This window comes from Tursiops truncatus, chromosome 19, assembly GCF_011762595.2.
Source record: "Tursiops truncatus isolate mTurTru1 chromosome 19, mTurTru1.mat.Y, whole genome shotgun sequence".
In the NCBI taxonomy this organism is placed as follows: Eukaryota; Metazoa; Chordata; class Mammalia; order Artiodactyla; family Delphinidae; genus Tursiops; species Tursiops truncatus.
The window spans coordinates 57,946,572-57,964,371 of record NC_047052.1 but is presented as its reverse complement, the minus strand read 5'-3'; the positions used below and the strand labels follow the sequence as shown (position 1 = coordinate 57,964,371).

At 43.4% G+C, this 17,800-nt stretch overlaps 1 protein-coding gene across 1 annotated transcript in view; it reads left to right on the top strand.

Moving 5' to 3' along the window:
• The window catches only part of ZNF606 (zinc finger protein 606), a 52,604-nt gene extending 35,008 nt beyond the window's left edge, over positions 1-17,596 (top strand). Inside the window, 7 exon segments of the mRNA XM_073796742.1 lie at positions 91-199; positions 935-991; positions 1,605-1,693; positions 10,097-10,223; positions 10,427-10,525; positions 15,634-17,405; positions 17,408-17,596. Of these exon segments, the coding sequence (XP_073652843.1) occupies positions 169-199; positions 935-991; positions 1,605-1,693; positions 10,097-10,223; positions 10,427-10,525; positions 15,634-17,405; positions 17,408-17,449 (2,217 nt within the window). The 5' untranslated portion in view covers positions 91-168 and the 3' untranslated portion in view covers positions 17,450-17,596.
• The last annotated feature ends 204 nt before the right edge of the window (positions 17,597-17,800 follow it).

The window sequence follows — 17,800 nt, the reverse complement described above, 5'->3', positions numbered from 1 at the left end:
TTTTTGTTTCTGTGGATGTGTTCTCTTTATTCCCACTGGATCTTCTGTGAGGAAAGACCATTTTTTGTCTTTTTACACTTTTATCACTAGGTGGGTATTGCAGTTGCTTTCAGTAATCACCCAAATCCACTGCTCCTGGGCAAGCTCCTGGTGGATTAATCCTGCAGGATGGCAGCCATCAACCCGTGGGCTTCCTGGGGTGAGTACAAATCTTGTTTCTTCTGGGCCTCCCCAGCAATGATGTGCTGGAGAGGGGCTGAGGGCTTTTGGGATTGGGGAGTGGGGGGGTGTCTCTGTCTTGGTATAGAATTAGAACTGAGTGAGATTTCTTTAAAAAGTTGGTTGTTTGTATTAAAGTCAGTGTAATTTTTGTGTATTTCATAGTCATCTCCTGAGAAGTCTCATTAGTTTTAAGAGATTTTCTAGTGATTTGTGTGACAGTCGTACGTACAACCAAAATTTCTCTACTACACCCGTATTTTTTTACTATTATTATTGTTTCTTATTATATAGCAGTGTTTTATGATATAAGAACAATGTTAAAATAGTGTCAGTGGTGTGTTTTATCTTTAAGCGAGCTTTCATGTATCTGTCATTAAAGATATCAAAGGAGTATCTTTCTACTAATATTTTTTAAAAATTAAGTAATGTTAAATTTTATCAAATACCTGTCCAGCCTATATAAGTAGTTCTGTCCTTAATTGTTCTGTTGCTGTGTCATATCAATAAAATTCCTGAAAGTGACCCACCTGTGCATTTCTGCTATAAATCTAGCTTATGTTGGGTTTGTTTCACACGTCCTTGGTCTCTACTTATGGAATTTTGTTTTGCGCATTAGTGAGACAGTTCTCCTTTTCCATTTGTAGCCTTTAGTCACTAGGATTGGTGTCACAGTTCTTTCCTTTCCTTGTCCTAACCGGATCCTCTGATGCAGGTATCTTTACGGACCAGTCCTGGGGGATGGCGGCTGTTGACCCGTGGGCCTCCTGGGGTGAGTCAAGAACTTTTGTCCCCGGACTTCCCTGGTGGTCCAGCAGTTAAGACTCCACACTTCCATTGCTGGGGATGCGGGTTCCATCCCTGGTCGGGGAACTATGATCCGACATGCCTCATGGTGTGGCAAAAAAACAACTTGTGTCCCCATCAGCCACATTGGTTAACATGTTGTGGTCTCTCCCAGCAGTAACCTGCCATTGCCAGGGAATTAGAGCTGGGGAGGAGGGGGCCGGGGGCGTGGGGTCTGGTCCAGCTCTGTCTCTGGGCAGAGCTGGAACAGAGAGGGACCAGAACACTCCACTGGGGGGTACAGTGTGATGATATCTCCAGGACAGGATGCATGAGAATGAATGTGTGGCCACTTAGGGCTCAGGCCTAGAAAGTCTGTGAAGAGACACTTTGTCTAAGACAGTACCTCAGCAAGGGGAGATTATCCCTGTGTTTAGGCACATTCTTTAATTTCTCAGCCCCACTGCTTTCATCTATAACATGAGGAGGTAGGGTTTTTCCCTTGCCCAAAGGGGAAGGACAGGGTCAGGAGGTGGGACTCATGTGGTCACACTTCTGGGAGGGAGAACTGCCTCTGTGACTTCACTTTCCTCCCCCAGCTCTGTGTCCTCAGGACTCTACCTGGTGCGTGGAGAAGACCCCTGAGGAGAGAAGGAGGGCCCCCAGGCTTCCGACAGCCCAGGCCCAGGTGAGATGGGGCTTCTGCTTTTTCGTGAAGGGTTGCCCTGTTCCCTAAGGTGTTCAGGGTGTTCCCGGCCATCCCAGTCGATGTACTTCCTCAGTTTACCACAGCTAGGGTTTGGGTAAAGAAGAAATCAGCTAGAAGTTTATTGATTCCTGAGCACAGGTCGGGAGAATTCTGTTTTCCATGACTTGCAGCCTCACTGTCAACCAGCCTGTTCAGAGTCCCGGGCCCCAGCTGTGCTGTGGGCTGTTTGGTGGATAAGGGGCAACCCTCTTCTGGCTAGCATCCCCCTCCTCTTTTTCCCTCCCACCTTCCCTCATGTATTCAGTGCCTGACTCAGATTGATGATGTCTGCTGAGCTCTGTGCTTACTGGGAGGAGAACAAGGTGAAGTGTTAGCCCCCATCCTGAGGAGCTCCCATGCCACTTTCCAGGGTGGTTCAGTCAACTGCTGAGACCTCACCATCTGCCTAGTGCTGCACATGTGGTTCAGGACACAAGCCAGAGGTGCTTAGGGAGGCCCTGAGCCCTGGAGGAGCTGAGCACAACTGATGCCTTGGGAGAGTCTGCATAGAGGCCGTGGGGCACAGAGCACCTGGGGTCCTTTTGCTGTGGAGAGGAGGCTGCCTGGGAGATAGAACACCCCTGAGCCAAGGGGTAAAGGGGACACATCAGCCGGGTGGGCATAGCCTGCTGAGCAGGAATCTGGCCTCCTGTAGCACCATGGGGACACACCACATGACCAGCATCTGGGTGAAGGCTGGCCATAATTAGATTTTAGGCCAAAGAGGCCAGGACAAACCCAGCCGCATCCTGAATGCCCGCCACCGAGCTGGGTCTCCATCCTGGTGGTAATGAGAAGCCTCAGAAGTGTTGGAAGCAGGAGGAACCAGGGTCTACAATGTGGCTGGAAAGTTGCCTCTGGCAGGGGAGTGGAAAGAATGGGGGCTGTGGGAAGCAGGCTGGCGTATCAGGCTTCAGTCTGACCAGCACCTGGAAGCCAGATCTGAGAGGTATAAGGGAGTCGAAGCAGGAGGACTTCGTGACTGTAAGGGCACAAGGGTGGCTCCCAAGAGAAATAGGGCAGCACAGTTCATGATGTTGGACAGGTGTCATCTCCCTCCCCTCTTGCTCAGCCCCCTTACTTGAGGCAGCCACTTAAAAAAATTTTTTTAATAAAAGCTTTATTAAAATATTAATGTACCATAAAGTTCAACTTTTTAAAGTATGTAGCTCAGTGGGTTTTAGTATATTCACAGAACTCTGCAACCATCACCAGTATCTAATTCTAGAACATTTTCATCATTCCAAAAAGAAACCCTATACCCATTAGTAGTTACTCCCTGTTTCCCCAACTCTCAGCTCCTGGCAACCACTAATCTACTTTCTCTGTATTTGCGCATTATGGGCATTTCATATAAAGGGAATCATATAATATATGGCCTTTTGTGTCTGGCTTTCATGGGTCCTGTATGTCATATCGTTTATCAGTATTTTATTTCTTTTCATGACTTGGAAGTAGCCATTTTTAACTTATGTTTCAGTTTCTTAGGGTTTTTTCTAAATGAGAGATTTTTATCCTAGTTCTTCACATTTACATGTACTCTAATGATTGTCTGCTGTGAAAGACAAAAATAGTTTCATTACTATATTTAGATTTTTCATTTCTAAGTTAAAATAATGAATCAAGCAAATGTGAGATACTGTGATATAAAAATGTTAATAACATCTCTGCTTAGCATTACGCCTCCCGCCAAGTTAAAAAAAAATTAACAAAACCTCCCACGGTTTCAAGGCTGACTGGTGAAGCACGTCGTGAGCATGCTGTCCCCACGTCACAGCACTGCCGTCTCAGGTCTGAGCCACGTAATGAGGGCTTCACAGCTTGGGTGACTGGTGTTCGTTGCTCTTACAACGTGCGGTCATTTGCAGACAATCGATAGTGAAGCTAGACTAGGCTGAAAGATGGGCCCTGATCAGTTGCTTGGGAACAGAAGTTAGCTGTAGTGAAGTGCTGTGAAGAAATTCTAATAACCACTGTGCTGCACTCTGCTGTCCATTTATATGAGGGTTTCTGAGAGTTATTAGAGTTAATGCCGAGAAAATAACATGGAGAATTAAAATAACACCACCCTCTAATGTCTGAAGAGTTGTGATTTGTGAGCATGTACTCCTGGCCCCTTCCCACACCCACTTTGGATCTTTCCCTGTGGGAAACTCAAGACTTGAATGTGTGAGTTTTGTATTAAGTGAGGTCTTGGGAACACAAACAAGAGCGCCTTATCCCTCTATTGTTCCCTCCAAATTAAATATTTATTGAAATAAAGCATTCACCTGGTGAAAATATCAAATGCTGTCATCCCTTGTTATCTGAATAGTCTGATCTTACAAACATGTTGGTTAGTGAAGTTTCAGCTAGTGGGAGCCCATTATTTTGATGAATAGGGAAAATAATAATAATATCCCAGCCCATATAAAAACCCCAGCCAGACCCCCCCAAATATGGAAACTCTCAAACCCCCACTATAACAATACACCAAAGATTTCTGCACAGTAAACATTCACATAAAACACGAATTAATGGAATACTCTGCCTCCGTCTTTGGTTGTTTCAAGGTTGAGCACAGTTTAGTTATATTTTCCTTCTCTGCAAAGAGCTTGCCCTAAAATATTAATAAATAATGAAATTCTGAAGATGCCAGAGAGTATATCTGGACTTCCCCAGGTTCCATGAAGGGGCCAGTTGTCAGAGAATTCAGGTAATGCAGGAGCAATCAGATGAGATCCTTAGCTGTCAGGTAAACAGCTAAGACCCAGCTCAGAACCCCCTACATCCTCTCTTAAACCCTCCTGTAGTTTAAACGTGAGGCTGGTGTGTCAGATTTCATAAAGTGCCTTAGAATGTCTAGATAAATGATTATACTTGTATACAAAGCAACATGTCCAAAAATGTTTACAAGAATTTGGGTGAAACATCTTTGCAAGTCATCCTGGCAGATGATATTTGGAAAGTAGGAGTTCAGGTAAGGGTTACCTGTGAAATGGAAGGGCTCACTCCTACCTAGGGGGTGGGGCCCTTCTCTGTTCTGCTTCCTTGCTCCTAAGCATTAGGTAACTGAGGCTTTCGTCTCCCAGCCCCACCTCTTGTCTCCACAGCTGGTGAGACTAGGTGCCTATCTTCTGCTGTCTCTTTGTTTCATCACCAGCCTCAGTTTTGCATTTTCTTTGTATCCCTAAGGCCTCCAGGAGTTGTGGGCCCTGACATTGGGGCATATTCTGCTAGGGGTCTTTTTTCTTCCTGATTGGCAGTCCATGGGCCCTTCCAGTTTTGATGACATCTCTCAACTCTGAAAATATTTTTTATTTAAATTTTTATTTTGACAAATTCCATAACTGCAGAAAAGTATAAAAAGTGATTAAACAGGGTCCCACTCCAAATCATCGTTAATGTTTTGCCATATTTACCTTTCGTTCTTTTTCGTCCCCAATCACATTCTTTTTGCACCCTTCCTGACAACAACCACTTAAGATACGTACATAGTTAATCCATTTTCATACTCATGTAGGTAATAAACTATATAGACATTATAAGGTAATAATCTGGTTTTTTTAACAATGCTTTTTCCACATGTAGCTTTTCTACACCTTTCAAGGTCAATTTTGAGGTATATCCATGTGGTAGATGAAGGTCAAGTACATTCCTTTTGCCACATCAGAGAAGCGCACTCTACTCATCTCTTCTGAGAATAAGCTTATAAGTCCTTCCTCCTTCCACCATTTTTCCTATTCCAAACAAAGCCCTGTGGAAGTTCTTTTAGTTTTGCTTTGTGCGCACATTTAAGTTTATCTAGGCATACCTTGGAGGCAGCACTTCGCTGAGTTTTAGGGTGTTTGTGTTTTCCGTGTGACCAGTGCTTCCACGTGGTTCTGAAAGGGCAAAGCCCCTTCTCAGTCTCCCCACTCAGAAGGTGCATATTTCCCTGCATCTTTGCTGCCACTTGACAATATTAATATCGGGTCTTTTAATTTTTGTTTACCTCAAGACCACAAAAGTTTATTGCATTATTTTAATTTGCATGTTTTTGATTGCTAGTGAGGTTGAATATCTTTAAATGAGTTATTGGCCATCTGTATTTCCTTCTTTCTCTGTGTGTCTCCCATCCCTAGATTTCTGTAGATTCTCACATTAATATGTAGGCATTTCATGCTTTCTGGATCCTGAGTCTTTGCCACATATGGATTATCTTCTCCAAATCTATAGCTTGTCTCTATGGTGTCTTTTATCAGTGAAATGTTTTTTGGTATATTTTTGTCAAATATATCTGTCTTTGTTTATGGCTAGTGTTGGTTGTGTCTTTTTTAAAGAAGTCCTGTGTTTTTAAAAAATTCCCTCCTGTTTTCCTTTATATTATTTTTCTGAGGTTGTCTGTTAGATGGCCCCCTGACTGCTGTGTTTTTTATCTCTTCTTCATATTCTCTGAGCCTCTTGTATTATCCTGTCCTATTTTATACCGAATCTTTCCAATCTGGGAATTAGAAGTATAGGTCATTGGAAGTTGGATGTGACTGCTGCCTGGATTCTCTGTCCTCTTAGCTGCTAAGTTCAGTCTTTCCACCTGTGCAGATGTTCCTCATGTGTGCAGGGGCCCTCTGGTCTGTCTTTGTTTACCAGAGAAGAGCTGTGAGGCTGTGTCTGACAGATCTGCTTTGTGCACCTGAGTAGGTCTGGTTCCTGATTGACCTGCCTCTAGGTCTCTGTCTCTATCTGTCTCTCTCCCTCCCTCCCCTGACAAGTCTCACTCTAATCTCCATGTGCCTCGGTGGGCCAGGATCACCAGGTCGGTTCTGCTTCCGGTTTCCTGGGTGCACAGCTGGCTGTTAGGCCACAGACCCCTCCCCTCTCCCTGTGTTGGGCTGAAGGGGTCTCAACTCCAGGGTAGTCACTCATCCAGGCAGCCTGAGAACCTCCCACACTCTTGAGTATGAGGAGGGTCCAGGGAGTTTTTCCCACAAGGCAAACTGGCTGGCAGGGATGTGGGGCAACTGGCAAAGTTGTCCTGAATATAGAGGTCCTGAGTATAGACCTTGCAGCCTGATTCTCCTGGCTTCAGTGGCATTTAAGCTCAGAGCCCAGAGCCTCTCTTGGGGTCCTGCTTCCCCTGCAGCCCCTTCTAATGTGCAGGCCTGGGGTCTCCTTTGCTCTGGTTCCTTGGTCAGCCACACTCATCTCCCCATCTTGCGGGAATGTGTAGAACACCACATGCCGACGGCCTCTTCGCTGGCCAGTTATGTCGTTTACTTTCTTAAAAAAAACTTTTGGAGGGGCTTCGCTGGTGGCGCAGCGGTTGAGAGTCCGCCTGCCTATGCAGGGGACGCGGGTTCGTGCCCCGGTCTGGGAGGATCCCACATGCCACGGAGCTGCTGGGCCCGTGAGCCATGGCCGCCGAGCCTGCGCGTCCAGAGCCTGTGCTCTGCAGCAGGGGAGGCCACATCAGTGAGAGGCCCATGTACCGCAAAAAAGAAAAAAAAAAAAAAACTTTTGGAGATTTAAAAACCCTACGAGTTTCCTGTTGCCGCTATAACAGATTACCACAAACTTAATGGCTTAGAACAACATGAATTTATTCTCATGTTCTGGAGTCTGAAGTCTAGAATGGGTCTACAGGGTTGTGTTCTTTCTGGAGGCTCAGGGGAGAGGCTGCTTCCTTGCTTTCACTCGCTTCTAGAGGCTACCTGCCATTTCTTGGCTCATGGCCCCTTCCTCCATCTTAAGTGTGCATCACTCCGACCTCTGCTTGCATTGTCTCCTTTTCTCTGACGCATACACTCCTACCTCTTTCACTTGTAAGGACCCTTGTGATTTCATTGAGCCCACTGGATAATCCAAGATAGTCTTCCCATCTCAACATCCTTAACGTAATCACATCTCTGTAACTATGACATCTTTTGTCATATTAAGGTAACAGTCATTAGGACATGGACGTCTTTGGCAGTGCCATTATTCAGCTGACGACAGACACCCACATTCACCAGCCTTAGCAAATGTCACCTTCCAACTTTCTGCCTTTTCATTTATTCGGACAACCTTTTAAAAAAAAAAAACTAGAGTATTTTATAGCAAAGCACAGATACTGTATCATTTCACACTTCTGTGTATGTATCTGAGACATTCATACCTTTTAGAAGATAAACACAATACCTTTACACACCCAACAAAATTAACAACAGTAATTCCTTACTATTACCTAATACCAAGCCCGTATTCACTTTTCCCCACTTGTCCCCAAAATGTCTTTTGCAGTTGTTATTCAAATCAGGATCCAAGCAAGGACCACATGTTGCATGTGCTTCATATACTGAAGAAACCAGGTCACCTGTCTTGGGTTGCCTGATTTTGCCTTTGTGATGTCCTTGGATGAGTTCCTCTATCCAGCTGTCTCCCATAGACTGGTAATTGAGCTAGAGGATAGGGCAGATTCAGGCTTTGTATTTTGGGCAAGAGTACTTGATAGGTGGTGCTGGGTCCTTCTTACTGTCCTGCATCAGTGGGCACAGGTTGTCTGGTTGGCCCATTTCCAGGTGATGTGATGGATTAGTGGCTGCAGGTATTGTCAGCCTGACCCCTCCATCGGACATTTCCCTTATGCCTTTCACCTGTGGTTTAGCAGTCATCGATGATCATTGCCAATGTCCACTATTTTAGTAGGGGTTGCAGAATCTCTCTAGTGATTTCATTCCTTCTGTGTCAATTAGATGTGGTGGTTTTGTTCCTTTTTAAGTATGTGTATGGGGATCTGTTGGGGTCTTGGGAAGGGTGGGAGGTGAACTTGTGGCTCAGTCCACCAGCTTGACAGCTGCCACGGTATGGGCTTGGACCTTGTTAACTATTGAACTTTGAAGCCATCTAAGTAGGTGCCACCCTTGAGATTAGGGAGCATGAGATGGGCACACCAGGAGCACCCTGGGCAGGAAGCCTGGCCTCCCAGCTGGTCTCCCAAGTGTGATCACTCTGAAAGTGCATTGAGTTTAGGTATGGTGCACACTTCGGTTTTGTGCACTTCTCTACCCGAATGTTACATTTAAGTAAAAAAAGTTTACCCCAAAAATGTAGAAGCAGCAGCCAGTAAGGAAACTGAGGCCTGGGCATGTCTGTAAGAGGAAAATAAAAAAATTGGAATGGAGGAGTCCAAGGCTAAGGAGGGTTTCACTAAAGGAGGTTGTGAATAGCAGTTGTAAATGCTTTTTGGAGTTAGAGAATCACTGGAGCAGAAGCAGTTCTGTGTTTCAAGCCAGCCATGTGAAGGTGGAGGAGGAGCAGTTCAGACCAGCAGAGCAAAGTCTACACTGAAGACCAGCATGAGGGCTGACCCTGGTCGGGGATGACTCTCAGGACAGAAAGGAAGGCCACATGTGGGTGGAAGAGAAGTGAATAGCAGGCTGTGAGGAAGTGGAGGGATGCTTGGAGTGGAAGCGCACTGCACGTGTATCCATTCAGTGGGTGTTTGTCCTGGGGATGATTCTGCACTGACATGGAAGGGAGGACTGTAGTGCACAGACAGCCCAGGAGGGGGCCCTAGGAAGGAACAGGGGCTGTGGGGTTTGTCGCTCACTCACCTCCCATGAAGCACAGCTCGCTCCCCAGTCCCCCTGCCACAACCTGGAAGTGTCCAGATACCTGAGGCTCACGTTGATGGCTTCAAAGGACTGTAAGGGATGCATTCATTGCAAAAATCAGACTTCCCTTTAGCTTTCTAGTGGGTATTCTTGGTTCTCTTTTTCCTAAAAACATCAGTTTGAACTTTTTCAAAATCAAAGTGCTTTGACAGCAACTGTAAGTGATTCTCTTTGGCTTGGGCTGCTCTGCTTAATCCTGTCTCACCCCTACCTCCAGTCCTTGGGTCGGAGACAATCTGGGAGTGGAAGTGTCTCTGCTGTGGCCAAGAAGGCGGTCACCCTTCCAGGTCCTAGATCTACACGTGGAGCAGACTTGAGCCCCAGGTTCTCTGGTCTGTGACCAGGGCTCAGAGTCTGCATCCACCCTGGTCCTGGTCTCGGTCTTATTAAGTGTCTGCAGTTCCAGAGAAGCAGGAGGAATTGCCCAGATGGGAGTCCTGTCCATACTAGCCAGTGTTAACTAGAATTGGGCAAGATCTTAGGAGAGACCTGCTCATCTCTATTGTGGTTATTGTGGGCCCAGATATCTAACTCCCTAAGAGTACATCCCAAATGCAGGGCCCTGGGTGGCTCCCAGTGAGACCTGACCCACGTCAGTGAGAATACCGAACGCATCCAGGACAATTCCTCTATGTACTGTCTCCTCTCCAGGGCTGTCAGCCTCACTCCAGCCCCAGAAAACACTGGAGTGGGGGTAGCTCCGGGCTGAGGAGGAACATGTGTGCTCTTTTAGGAACCAGTGACCTTCAAGGATGTGGCTGTGGACTTCACCCAAGAGGAATGGGGGCAGCTGGACCCTGTTCAGAGGACCCTGTACCGTGATGTGATGCTGGAGACCTATGGGCATCTGCTCTCTGTGGGTAAGGCGGGGACTGCCCAAGTAAACAATGCTGTCCCCCTTGCAATCCCCTGTGCTACTCTCTGTTTACAAGCTTACGAGGCCTCAGAAGGGCTGAGATGATCTAGAGCCCTGAGGTTCAAGGATGAAATGAAGTCATTCATGAGAAATAGACAAGGGAGGGTTACATGGCTCTACAAGTCTGTGTTTTTCCTCCACATGTAGGGAATAAGATCGCCAAGCCCGAGGTCATCTCCCTGTTGGAGCAAGGAGAAGAACCGTGGTCAGTGGAGCAGGCATATCCTCCTCAAGGCACTTGTCCAGGTGAGCGCAGACCCCAGGTGGGAGCGAGGAACCTTCCTCCAAGCCATCCTTGTTTGGGAAGTGGGCTGAGGCTGTGAGGAGTTCACTTCCTCAGAGACGGTCACAGTTCCTTCCAAGGAGCTTTATCCCTTTATCCCTTGACTTTTTTCTGCTGTTGATTCAGAGCAAAGATGCCCACCTTTTTAACACGGTAACAGTTTTTGTATGCTACAGTTTCCCTCCTCACCTCTCATGTTCTTTGCTTTGTCCCTTTGTCTAAGAAGACTTCTCATTCATTTACCTGCTTTTTAATGTTTTATTGCCAAACTTGTGGCCTGTAGTCACTAACTCTTCTTACAAAAAAACAACAAAACATGTTTTTTTAATATAGATAATGTATTTACATGATTCAAAAAACTCAAAGCTATATAAAATGTGTAAGCTGAAAAAAATCTCATTTATACTCTCTCCTCTTATCCACATTATTATTATTCTCCAGAGAGACACACAGATAGACACACAGACACACAGAGGCACACACAGGTAACCACTTTCCTTTTACTGTAAATTTTGGGGTTATTTTATTAGTGGTTGCCCTGGGAATTATAATTAACATCTTAATTTATAACAATTTAGTTTGGGTTACTATCAGTTTAATTTTGATAGTATACAAAAACTTTGCTTCTGTATAGCTCTGTCCTCCCTCTTTTGTGCTATTATTGTCACAAATTACATCTGTACATTGTGTTTCAACATAGATTCATAACAGATCTTTAATTTATTTATAATTATTGCTTTATGTAGTTGTCTTTTAAATCAGATAGGAAACAAACAAAAAACACATTTGTATGGTCTTCTTGTATTTACCTATGTAGTTACCTTTACTGGTAGTCAGTATTTCGAGTTAGTGTCTTTTCATTTCAGCCTAAAGAACTCCTTTTAGCATTTCTTGTAGGGCAGGTTTACTAGCAGCAAACTCTTAGCTTTTTTTATCGGAGAATGTCTTGATTTCTCCACTTTTGAATGATAGTTTTGCCAGGTATAGAATTCATGGTTGACATATTTCTTTTTCTCTCTGGCCTCCGTGGTTTCTGATGAGAAATAAGCTGTTTATCTTGTTGAGGATCCCGTGTATATGATGACTTGCTTCTCTCTTGTTGCTTTCAGGATTCTCTCTTTGGCTTTGGCTTTTGAAAGTTTAATTACAGTGTGTATGCATGGGCCTTCTAGATTCCCAGGAATATGTTAGGACTTTTCAAATCTATGGACATCTCACTCCTCAGGTTTTCCTTTCATTTTCTGGTTTGTGTATTGTGTACCCCGTCTGTTTTCCATCACCTCAGACAGTAACGCTTTAAAACATTGCCATTAAACGTTTGACAAATACCTACTTCCTAGAAGTTTTTAGCGCTGTGCAAGTTCCCACAAGCCTTTCAAGTGGGGTCTTCCTGGGAACCACCAAACAGGTCAGATGATGACTGTTCTTTGGGAATGAGGCTTTGAAAAAGCTCTAGCTTTGTTCTGTTCCTTCTATCACCAGAAATGTGAGCTGTTATTTTCCAAGGCTACTGCTGAGTTGAGGAGTCAGATGGGATTAGGGTAAGTTAAAATGCCACAAAACTCACCGTTATTATTGAAACTCAGTTTTCCTTGAATAAACTCTCCCTGGGTTGCTGCAAGTCTTTGGTTAATTTAGAGAATTCAGAAGAAACTTATTCTGTCAGGTTTTGCCAGTTTTATGGTTGCTTTTATGGAGTGGTGAAATTTCACTGACGTCTTACCGAGGTTAATTGCTTGCAATAATTTCTATTGTTTGTTTCCTGAGTTTTTTTTATGCAATTATAAGAATATAGGCATATGTAGGTACTTTTCACCTTTCCAAAGGTAGAATACAATACACATCATTCTGTATCTTGTTGTTTTTAATTTAACGATATACCATGGCCCCCTCTTGAGTCCTGAAGTTGGACATCTTCCCATCTAACGAAGTGAACTTTTGTGGAGTCTTAACCAGCTGCCCCCTATCTGGATCTGAAACCTTCCACCAAGGAGTCATGAATTCCAGAAGCTTTAATGGTCAGTGCTGACCATTCTAAGTAACTGTCCTGAGCCCTGTGGTTCCACCACCTCCATCCTTACACTTCTGCCTTCTTGGAAATCATCTCAACTGTCTCCTTGATCTTGGTAGAACCAGGAATCTCAGCTCTCCCTTCTAGATTGTTTCCCCGTCTTCCTGATCTATATCCCTGATGCCAACCTTCTATGAGTCTGCTAAGCTGGAAATGGGGAAGTCATCCTGACTGCCTGCTCTTTCCTCTCTAAGAAGTAATCTCTTGTTTGACTTCTGAGATTTTCTTCCTCTGAAATGTCAGCTGTGTCATTCAGCTTCCACCAACATCACCCTCAGGTAGGCATCCTCATAAAATTCCAGCTCAAGTTGGTGAGTGAATTATTATTTGTTATTAGCCCCCTCAGATGTTGTTTCTAGATTTATATCCCTGAAATCTTCCATTATGAGGTCTCTGCCAGTAAACCTACAGTGACTTGAGTTGCCTTTTAAATAACTCTGACCAGATTTCAAGACCTTCCAATTTTTTCTATTATTTTGCTCATTTCCTGACTAGTTCCTGCAGTTTACTCAGCTGGCATCCTTAAGGCCCTCCTTACATTTCAGTCACATCACGCATGCCTTTGCTCATGCCATACCAGCAGTCTGTCTGTATTTGAGCCATGCCCGAAGACTGAGCTCATGTTATTTCTCTTGTGTGAAACCTTCCTTGATTGCTTCTGTCGTGGTCTCCTTTTCTGACCTCCCATCCGCTTAGCATCTACAACCCCACAAACTCTCAGTGATGTAATGTGTGTATTCATAACTGTTTAGATCGTCACCTCATCACATAGATTATAATTTACAGGTGGAAGAGACACTCAGGCCGTAAGTACTGAGTATGAAGCTGGACGGACATTATTTATCTAATCAGTGACTTGGTCAGCTACCATTTTTTAAAGTTTCTACTGGAAAAATTCAAAAGTTGTTTGAAGATCATTCCCTAACTACTAGAAGCTAAGCTTAAAATTGATAGTAAGTGCCATTTCTTGAGCAGAGTAGGATCTCTCCTGTTGTAATGGACTTGGGTAATAAAAGAGGGAAAATGGTGTATAGTGAAGAAGAAAAACCTGGAGAAAGAGGACAAGGGTCTAGGCCCTGTTGGGTACCTGCAGCATTAGACCCTGTGGTATGCTGAATAATGAATGATACCCACCCCTGCAAAATGTCCACATCTGAAACTTGTGAATATGGTACCTTATATGGCAAAAGAGACTTTTTCAGATGTGAATTAAACTAGGGATCTTGAGATAGATTATCTTGGATTGTCTGGATGGGCCCATGTTATTGTGAGGTCATTCTAAGAGTGAGGCAGGAGTGTCAGAGACACAGAGATGTGACTGACAGAAGCAAAGGTTGGAATGATAAACTTTGAAGATGGAGGGGGGAGCTGCAAGCCAAAGAATGCAGGCAGCTTTTAAAGATGGCAAAGGCAAGGATGTGGATTTTCCCCTAGAGCTTCTGAAGGAAAGTTATCTTGATTTTAGCCCAGTGAAAGCCATTTAGAACTTCTGACTTTCAGACTGTGAGACAGTGAGTTTGTTATTTTAAGCCACAACATGTGTGGTAATTTGTTACAGCAGCAATAGGAAACTAATACAGACCCCTGTTGTTGGAGGACTGATACCTCAGCAGTGATGATAGGTAGCTTCCACGTATTGAATTTGCCAGACATTTTGCTGGATTCACAATCTCATTTAATCTTCAGAAAAGTCACGTAAGGATAGTGGCAGAGCCAGTACTTAAATACAGATTATCAGACTATAACTCCTGTATCTGCTTCATTGCAGTGTGCTGTCTTTCCAGTCTATCTCTTTTGTCATTATTCTACACATGTTAGAAGAACTTTAGGAGTATCCTGAAACCACGTGATTTTTGCCATTCAGGAGGATGATTTTGTGTTATTGACTGAACTCTGTGAGATAGGAAATAATGTGATAGCTTGAAGCCTTTGTTGGTGATACTTTCTCTTAACCCCATCCCCTTCTTTTTTTGGCAGGTGTCAAAGTAGGGGAACAGTAAGGACATTATAACATAGAAATGAATTAGCACACTTTAATAATTTAAACATTAGTTTCTGAGGGGCTGGTTGTTCATCTGTCTTTTGTTAAGCCAGTTACTATTTTTTCACCTTAATAGTATTAAATGCATCTGGATCCTCCAGACAACCCCCAGGTTCAGTGATTCACTAGAAGGACTCCCTGGACTCAAAAGGCATTATATTCAGGGTAATGGTTTATTACAGTGCAAGGACACAAAGCAACATCAGCAGAGGGTAAAGGTGCATGGAGCGAGGTCTGGAGGAAACCAAATGCAAGCTTGGAGGAAACCAAATGCAAGCTTTCAGTAGTTCTTTCCCAGTGGAGTTGCAAAGAACACACTTAATTCCTTCAGCAATGAGTTGTGTGAAGTGTCATCTACTAGGGAAGCTTGCCCAAGCCTGTGAGTCCAGGGTGTTTATTGGGGGTTGGTCATTTAGACACACATGACTGACTGAGTAATCATGGAAGCTCCAGAACCCCAGAAGGAAGCAGGTGTTCACCATAAATGACATTGTTTGTACAAACTATCTAGAGAAGTTGGTACAGTATACTTCAAGGGTTCAAGCATGCAGAACACTCTTATGAGTTAGAACATTGCAGGATCTCAGGCCTTAGAAGTTGGCCGAGGGCCAGTCATGAAACAGGCCTTCTTGGGAATGTGCAAAGTGTGACCAACTCAAGTGTGTAGAGTTAACTCTTTCCTGCACACACGTAATAACTGGTCCTCCTTTTCATGGGAAGATACTCCTAAATGGGTTTTATTCATATTCAGTGCACACTTTGTATTCTGGTAAACTACTTTTGTTCACTTTTTACTATTCTTCTCTTTCCTATTACAATCTTCCTCTGGGTTACAAGTCTATTTGGAAACAAGTTCATGCTTACCTTTTCAATAATATGGACAGTAAATCTTACCTTTTCCACTCTACTCTTAGAAGTTCTTTCCCTATGCTCTCATGGATATTTTCTGTTTATTTCAGAATGGGTGAGAAATCTTGAAAGCAAAGCGTTGATCCCAACACAGAGCATTCTTGAGGAGGAACAGTCCCATAGCATGAAGTTGGAGAGATACATATGGGATGATCCTTGGTTCTCCAGGTTAGAAGTTTTGGGATGTAAAGACCAATTAGAAATGTATCACATGAACCAGAGTACAGCTATGAGGCAAATGGTCTTCATGCAAAAGCAAGTACTGTCTCAAAGAGGCGCTGAGTTCTGTGAACTTGGGGCAGGGTGTAGCCAGAGACTAAGCATTGTTCCATCTCAGAAAGTTTCTCAAATAGAACATTTCTATAAGCCTGATACAAATGCTGAAAGTTGGAGATGTAACTCAGCCATAATGTATGCAGATAAGATTACCTGTGAAAATAATGAGTATGACAAAGCCTTCTACCACTCCATGCAACCTGTTCACCCTGCAAGGGTGCAAACTGGAGATAATCTTTTCAAATGTACTGATGCTGTTAAATCTTTCAATCATATACTGCATTTTGGTGATCATATGGGAATGCATACAGGAGAAAAACTATATGAATATAAGGAATGCCATCAAATCTTTAACCAGAGCCCATCATTTAGTGAACATCCAGGACTTCATATTGGAGGAAACCAGTATGATTACAAAGAATATGAGAATATCTTTTACTTTTCATCCTTTATGGAACATCAAAAAATTGGTACTGTAGAGAAAGCATATAAATACAATGAATGGGAGAAAGTCTTTGGGTATGACTCATTCCTTACACAGCATACAAGCACTTACACTGCAGAGAAACCCTACGAATATAATGAATGTGGGACGTCTTTTATCTGGAGCTCTTACCTTATCCAACATAAGAAAACTCATACTGGAGAGAAACCCTATGAATGTGATAAATGTGGAAAAGTTTTTAGGAATCGTTCAGCCCTTACTAAACATGAACGGACTCACACTGGAATCAAACCCTATGAATGTAATAAATGTGGAAAAGCCTTCAGCTGGAATTCTCATCTTATTGTACACAAGAGAATTCATACGGGAGAGAAACCTTATGTATGTAATGAATGTGGGAAGTCTTTCAACTGGAACTCCCATCTTATTGGACATCAGAGAACTCATACTGGAGAGAAACCTTTTGAATGTACTGAATGTGGGAAATCTTTCAGCTGGAGCTCCCATCTTATTGCCCACATGAGAATGCATACTGGAGAGAAGCCCTTTAAATGTGATGAATGTGAAAAAGCTTTTAGGGATTACTCAGCCCTTAGTAAACATGAAAGAACTCACTCTGGAGCAAAACCATATAAATGTACTGAATGTGGAAAATCCTTCAGCTGGAGCTCCCACCTTATTGCCCATCAGAGAACTCACACAGGAGAGAAACCCTATAACTGTCAGGAATGTGGCAAAGCATTCAGAGAACGTTCAGCCCTCACTAAACATGAAATAATTCATTCTGGAATTAAGCCCTATGAATGTAATAAATGTGGAAAATCATGCAGCCAGATGGCTCACCTTGTTAGACATCAAAGGACTCATACTGGAGAGAAGCCCTATGAGTGCAATAAATGTGGAAAATCCTTCAGCCAGAGTTGCCACCTTGTTGCCCATCGGAGAATCCACACTGGTGAGAAACCCTACAAATGTAATCAATGTGAAAGATCCTTTAACTGTAGCTCTCATCTTATTGCACACAGGAGAACTCATACTGGAGAGAAACCATATAGATGTAATGAATGTGGGAAAGCATTTAATGAGAGTTCTTCCCTTATTGTACATCTGAGAAACCATACTGGAGAAAAACCCTACAAATGTAATCATTGTGAGAAAGCTTTCTGTAAGAATTCTTCTCTTATTATTCATCAGAGAATGCATAGTGGAGAGAAACGCTTTATATGCACTGACTGTGGAAAAGCCTTTAGTGGTCACTCAGCCCTACTTCAACACCAGAGAAATCATAGTGAAGAGAAACTCTGTGAATTGAATTGATGAGAGATTTTTCTTTTATTGTACATTTGATAACACATTGAAAAAAAACCTATAAGTATAATCAAGAGGGGAAATTTTTAATACTAGTTCAGTAAGACTTCTCCCCTTATTAATCAGTAGAAATTATCATCGTAGAAGAAACCTGTGAATGAAAAGAATAGGCAAAATCCTTCCACAGT